This window comes from Gadus morhua, chromosome 5, assembly GCF_902167405.1.
Source record: "Gadus morhua chromosome 5, gadMor3.0, whole genome shotgun sequence".
NCBI classification, from domain to species: domain Eukaryota; kingdom Metazoa; phylum Chordata; class Actinopteri; order Gadiformes; family Gadidae; genus Gadus; species Gadus morhua.
In genome coordinates, this window is record NC_044052.1 from 20,442,835 (window position 1) to 20,449,698 (window position 6,864).

At 50.1% G+C, this 6,864-nt stretch overlaps 1 protein-coding gene across 1 annotated transcript; it reads right to left on the reverse strand.

Annotated features, from left to right (window-relative positions):
• Positions 1 to 673: 673 nt before the first annotated feature.
• On the reverse strand, positions 674 to 2,453 carry noto (notochord homeobox). The gene is made up of 3 exons (XM_030356040.1): positions 2,090 to 2,453; positions 1,765 to 1,949; positions 674 to 1,537 (listed from the first exon to the last, which is right to left on the reverse strand). The coding sequence occupies exons 1-3, from the start codon at positions 2,451 to 2,453 to the stop codon at positions 1,328 to 1,330; spliced, it is 759 nt and encodes a 252-aa protein (XP_030211900.1). The 3' UTR covers positions 674 to 1,327.
• Positions 2,454 to 6,864: the final 4,411 nt, after the last annotated feature.

Consider the following 6,864-nt stretch of genomic DNA (forward strand, 5'->3'; position numbering starts at 1 on the left):
AGCACAGTGACCCGTCGCACTGGTCTCTGTTAGGTCCCTGTAGGGACCCCCAACCGCCCTAGGGACCCCAACCCCCCCCCGGTCACACAGATCCCTGATAATCCCTCCACTTATTTGTTTGGTTAGCCGACTGAGTCCTGCTGATACCCCCTCCACCCCCAGACTGTCCACCACCCCCACCCCTACTACAACGTCTTACTATCGATACTTCCTCCTCCCTGTCCTCCCTGTCCTCCTCACACACTCTTACTGCCATGTCTTACCTAGCCCCCCGTCGCTGCTGTGAACACACCACCACCACTCTGACCACCGCTACATCCTCCTCCACCTCTTCACCTCCACCTCAACACCTACGACCACCACCACCACCACCGTCACCTCCTCCACCATCTTCACCACCACCACCACCACCACCACCACCACCACCACCACCGCCACCTCCTCCACCATCGTCACCACCACTGCCACCTGCCCCACCACCACCACCGTCACCACCTCCTCCACCACCACCACCACCACCACCACCACCACCACCTCCTCCACCACCACCACCACCACCACCGTGGTGTCCCTGGTTGCAAACAGTTTCCTGTTTCTTTATTGGACAGATTTACAGGGCTGTGTGTGTTCAGCCAATCACCACTGAGGATCCATTTATGGCAGATGGATGAGAGGCTTGTCTTGTTTTGTTTATTTAAACACGGACTCAGGGTTAGGTTATACAGTACTGATACACTTTAAGTGAAATACTAATATCCTTTAAGTTAAACACTGATACTCTTTTAGGTAAATACTACTCTTTAAGGTAAATACTTATACTCTTTCAGTTAAATACTGATACTCTTTCAGTTAAATACTGATACTCTAATTGAAATAGTGATGCACTTTGAGTTAAATACTGACACTCCTCAGTTAAATACTGAAACTCTTTGAATTAAATTATACTCTTTTAGTTAAATACAATGCTTCTTTAATCCCATGTGGGAAATGGATGAGCTACATTATTCCTTAGTTATTTAGAGTAAGTGAATGTTATTTTGTATGGATTTTTGTGCTGTCTCCAGAGGTCGATTATTGACTTTTTTGTGGTTGTTTTGTGTTGTGAGGGTTAAGAACAGTAGATCGAGTCAACAGTAGTCTCAAAAATATATATTTCCGAATATATCATCAAAATATACAAGCATAGGTCCTTCATTTCATGGGAGACCCAATAAACAATTTCAAGTACAAAATGTTAAATATAAAACTATACATCTATTAAATTATTAGTGAAGAAGTGGACGTATATCTATGTCTTCGGTCTATACACAAGAGTCCCTCCGTGCTATTAGCAGTGGTCGATGAAGTCGTCCGACACATCGATGTCAACGTCGGACGGGCACGAGCAATCGCCTTCCTCGTCCCCGTGACCCTGGGAGCCCGGGCTAGAGGCGCGCGGCGGGGGCGCGGCCAGCCCCAGCTTCGCGAGCTTGGCCTGCTGCTGCTCGAGACTCTGCTTGCGCCACTTGATGCGTCGGTTCTGGAACCAGACCTTCACCTTGAGGAGGAAGAGGAGGAGAAAACTAACGTTAGGATCACGAGTTTTAACGAGTAACAATTCCTATATTTTCTGTAGATATGACCGGAATCAATTCGGTGGATTTGAATGCGGACAATTCTGCGTTTTCACGACGGTTTTACCTTTATTTGATTATTCAAATTAAGGTAATTCAAATAAATGGATGAATAGTGCATCTTGTGGTTAGGGCAAGTGGGGGTGTTTACCTGGGCCTCGGTGAGCTGCAGGTTCGACGCCAGGACGAACCGCTCCGAGCCGACCATGTACTGCTGGCGCGCGAACTCCTTCTCCAGCCGGGACAGCTGCTCGTTGGTGAAGCTGGTGCGCATGCGTTTGGACTTTCCTCCCTTGGTCTTGAACGAGTGGATTCCGTGACCTTTAGATGGCGAGTCTATGGGGAGAAGAAGAGAAAGGGCTGAGTATTAAGGTGTCTGGAACGAAGTCCACACTATCTCAATCTAATTTCTACGCGTTTACTTGACGTTGTCAAAACGTGGGTACTCTGTATTATTTATGTTACGGTATATTTACCTTGTGCGTAAAATCCCCCATGGCATGACGACGGGAAGGAGAAGGGCGGGCAGCAGTAGACGTTGTACCCAGGCGGCTGCGGGTGGAGCAGGCCGGGGGAGTACAGGTACGCCGCGGGGGGCATCTGAAGGCCCGGGTGTCCCGCGAGCGGCGGAAGGGGGGCGGCCGTCTGGTATTTTAGTCCGCGTGGGGTGACGCTGCTCGGCCGCTCGTGGCCCCGGTCCGCGGGCAGGGCGAGCAACGCGTCGATGGTGAAAGACTTCCCGCTGGAAGGCTTGTTGAGATGGTACAGCGGTGCCGATGCGTAATTACGCACGGCGCACGGGTGAACTTCCGTCTGCCTGACGGGTGCGTGCATGATCATGGAGTCCGATTAAAAAGTAAGTCACCCCAAAAAAATAAGTGATCCGTGGTCCGCGAGGTGGATGTTTCTCCGAGGTGAGCGGGGGTGAAGTGCCTTCTCCGAGTGAGGAGGCTCTACTTATAGCGAGGCCGGCCGGCCGGGGGCGGGGTGGGCCCCCACCCCCCGCTGCGCTGTTGTCTTCCTAAGCACCAGATGAGAGGAGCGAACATCACGACAATCGAGCCAATTAATTGACAAGCTGGGACTGTCAAACATCCTCCCCTTTGAATGACAAGGCGTTTGAAGCGCGGGGGGGAGGAGTGCTGTGTGTGTGTGTGTGTGTGTGTGTGTGTGTGTGTGTGTGTGTGTGTGTGTGTGTGTGTGTGTGTGTGTGTGTGTGTGTGTGTGTGTGTGTGTGTGTGTGTGTGTGTGTGTGTGTGTGTGTGAGAGAGAATGATGGTGGTGGTGGTGGGGGGGGGGGGGGGGGGGGTTTAGTGGGCTAACAAATTCTTGCATGGATCTTAAGTCCGAATGTAATCATTACCGCTGCGCCAGCCTTGATGTTCCCGGATCATCTTACTCGACCCCTTTTAAGTCCGCCACGGCTCGGTCCAGCAAAACCAGTCTCGGACCTCCAACCCCCCCCCAGGGCCGGGCGGCTCTGCCCGGGTAACACACCTCTCCATTAAAGGGGTTGTGTTTTTGACAAATCAGGATGATCCGCTCTGTGCTCAGAACTCATCACAACGTTATCCGACAAAGATGATTCGTGTCTTTATAACGTATTTTTTTTGGGGGGGGGGGGGGTTACGAAGTGTGCGTTTTAACAGCGCGGGTGTCGCTCCGTTAACGCGTCTCGAGAGCCTCGCGTTACGGAGGCGTCAGATCCAGCAGTTTGGGGTGTGGAGAGAGAGATTGGGGCTACTGGTTCTACCTCTCTCTCGCTCTTTCAATTCAATTCAATTCAATTCAATTCAATTCAATTCAATTCAATTCAATTCAAAAAAGCTTTTTTGCATGAGGAATAAACATTAACATAGCCAAAGCAGGGGAACCATAAACAGGTGAAAGTAAAAAAACGTTAAATGCGAAATATATATATAGGCCTACATAGCCCAAAGAACTCAATATATGCAAAGGTATTAAAATCTCCTATAAACAGATTTATTAAAGCTAAATTAAAGTTAGACTCTAAATAAACAGTATTTACAGTATAGGACGTGCAATAGTGCAATCATTGTGTAGAAACTGAATCCAGGGGATGAGTCTGTTTATGGGGAGTTTGAGGTCCTTTTCTCCTAACAGGTGATGAATCTCTCTCTTTCTCCCCTCTCTCCCTTTCTCTCTCTCTCTCTCTCCCCCCCCTCCCCCCCCCCCCCCCCCCCGTCTCTCTCTCTCTCTCTCTCTCTCTCTCTCTCTCTCTCTCTCTCTCTCTCTCTCTCTCTCTCTCTCTCTCTCTCTCTCTCTCTCTCTCTCTCTCTCTCTCTCTCCGGTAATCCAGGTGAGTCCACTAATCTACTATCTCGGGCTCTGAAAGCGCTGCCACGTCGCGCGGAATGCTGCCGTGTCGCCGCCTCACTCGCGCACAAACTTGCTCGGTGTTTTGTATTATTTAATTGGTTCCACTTCCTCTCCGTGCGCGCGGGAGGATTTCCGATAGTGACTGGAGGTTAAGGGAGGCCAGGAGTGACAGATGAAACGTCTTTGGTTTTCTTACACCGCGTGAAGACAATGCGTGAGCGCCTTTCAACCGGGATTAGGGTCCCGCTCTGCAAACGTCTCCCGCGTCGTTCGGAGACGCGGCGACTGAAGTCACTGTTAAACACACTGTTTAACATCGGGCCTTAGCGCGAGCCCCTTTGACCTAGGCTGACACCAGCACGTCTAATGAAGAGGGCAAACACAGCCTCTCTCTCTCTCTCTCTCTCTCTCTCTCTCTCTCTCTCTCTCTCTCTCTCTCTCTCTCTCTCTCTCTCTCTCTCTCTCTCTCTCTCTCTCTCTCTCTCTCTCTCTCTCTCTCTCTCTCTCTCTCTCTCTCTCTCTCTCTCTCTCTCTCTCTCTCTGACGCCGCGTCACCCTCCGCACAGACCACCCAGCCTAGCCCCCTGCATTTGTGGTCGTGTATTTCACAACCTCGAGAGAAAAAAAAGACAAGTGGGGGCCATTGTAAAAGAAAAAAAAAAGAAGAAGTAAATTGTCATTGCCATTCAAACACCGCGTGCACCCGCGCGCCGAAACACGCACGTCCCCGGCACATCTGGATCCCATGACGTGCATGGAGACAAACCAATGTACATCAACACGTGTTTACGGGTGATTCTCTGGATCCTCGCGCGGGGCCGCGGTGTTGTTAGCCGGAGCAGGGTGTGTATTGGGCCCAGACGGGTATAGGAATACACTCGCCATTGTTCCCGGCTGCTCCTTTCATAGTCATGGCCTTAAAGAGGAGCTGCGTGCAGGAGCCATTGGGTAAGTATGTATGGGCCATTCTCTCTAATGGTCCCTGGGTCAATGGACCTGAAACGGCCCCTTCCACACTGCCTGCTCAGACCGCGAAGAGAGTTTACTACGAAGTCAAAGTCAATGAGGTCGGATTTAAAAGTTCGGTTCGTTATTTCAAACGGCTTAAAACAATGTTTTGAATGATTAGATATGATGACATGGCATGGGCATGGCACGGTTTGAGCAATATAATATTTTCTCAAAGTTTCTCAAAGTTTTTATTCATCAAATTAACTTTGTAACTATATGAACCAATGAAAAACGGACTAAATCATATTCTTTGGACGACAACATATTTATTAAGAAATATAAATGTAAACATTATCCCAGAGGCCCACGCGGCAACGCTCCTCCCCAACGCCATGTGGAACTAGCTCTCCATTAAAACTTTATTAACAGTCCCTGTGTTTCGACAACACTGCGTTTTATCCGAGGGTCCCTCTAAGCCTGTCCAGGGTTGAGGGAGAAACACCGCTTGCTCACCCAATCAGGGTTCAGCTTAGATCAGGGCGCCACGACGGCCTCTTGGGGTAACCTCGTATCGAGAGAGAGAGAGAGAGAGAGAGAGAGAGAGAGAGAGAGAGAGAGAGAGAGAGAGAGAGAGAGATCGTTCATGGGCGAGGGACGCCTCTTCACACGTGATCCCGCGGGACAATGACAGAAACAGAAACCCTATCATAGTTATGATCATTGAGCTGACACAGGGGCCACTTCTGTCACCCCATCGACACATTTTACAGGCTCTGTCCTCCGGGGCCCCCACGCCTGCTTGGGGCCCTCACGCACCCCTCACTTAATGAGTTAATGGGGCCCTTGAGAAATCGGCCCTGGGTGAGGGAGGGGCTCCGTTCTCACCTTGATGCAGGTTCCGGGGGGGGGGGGGGGGGCATTATGTGGTAACGAAGCTTGGGAACCAGGCCCTCACCTTGACTGTGAACTGTCTTCCTCAGAGGAAGAGCAGGTAGGGCCCATACTGTCTGGTGTCACCCAGCTGACCGACCCCCGGTCTACAGCCTCAGCAGACACTTTGATCCAGAGCGACTTCTGGGGAATTCAGACCTGGAGCAGGTAGGGGTTAGACAGTGAAGAGACAGGTCATTAAGGAGCAGGTAAGGGTTAGACAGTGAAGAGACAGGTCATTAAGGAGCAGGTAGGGGTTAGACAGTAGAGAGACGGGTCATTAAGGAGCAGGTAGGGGTTAGACAGTGAAGAGACAGGTCATTAAGGAGCAGGTAGGGGTTAGACAGTAGAGAGACGGGTCATTAAGGAGCAGGTAGGGGTTAGACAGTACAGAGACAGGTCATTAAGGAGCAGGTAGGGGTTAGACAGTACAGAGACAGGCCATTAAGGAGCAGGTAGGGGTTAGACAGTACACAGACACGACCTGTCTGTGTACTGTCTAACCCCTACCTGCTCCTTAATGACCCGTCCTCTTTGAGACGCTGTTGATTCAATATAATATTGAATTGGGCGGTGAGAAGGTGAGAATGGACGTCTAACGACATGCTGAACTTGTCCAGGCAAGACCTGGAGTTGTCCTGCTCCTCACTCCTAGTAGAGATGGAGGAAGGCCCAGATGAGATGATCTGTATTCATGTGTTCATACCGTTAAGGGGAGCTAGTGATGTAGACATGAGAGTGGCCCGCTATGACCAGGGGCCAGAGAAACGTTTGGGACCATAGCTCTTCTGTTGTGAGCTTTTGATCAGCTCTTTACATCCTGGCACTTAATGTACGCCTTTATTGTTTGTCGTACTTAGTTATATTACTTTGTTGTTGTAGCATCTTACCCTTGCTATTTTTGTTATATCAGGGGAATGGGTTAACCTAGGGATTGTTGGTGCTGGGCACTTAGTTCTATGAACATCATTACTGAACCAACAGCGATATATGGTTTCTCTTTCTTCTGACAAATGTACTCATTGTGAGT

Bases quoted from the DNA above. Each gene is read 5' to 3' on its own strand.
- noto (XM_030356040.1), bottom strand. From the start codon at position 2,453: ATGATCATGCACGCACCCGTCAGGCAGACGGAAGTTCACCCGTGCGCC. The intron at 1,950-2,089 runs GTAAATATACCG...TTCTCCCCATAG, and splicing joins TGGGGGATTTTACGCACAAG to ACTCGCCATCTAAAGGTCAC. The intron at 1,538-1,764 runs GTAAACACCCCC...TTCCTCCTCAAG, and splicing joins TGCAGCTCACCGAGGCCCAG to GTGAAGGTCTGGTTCCAGAA.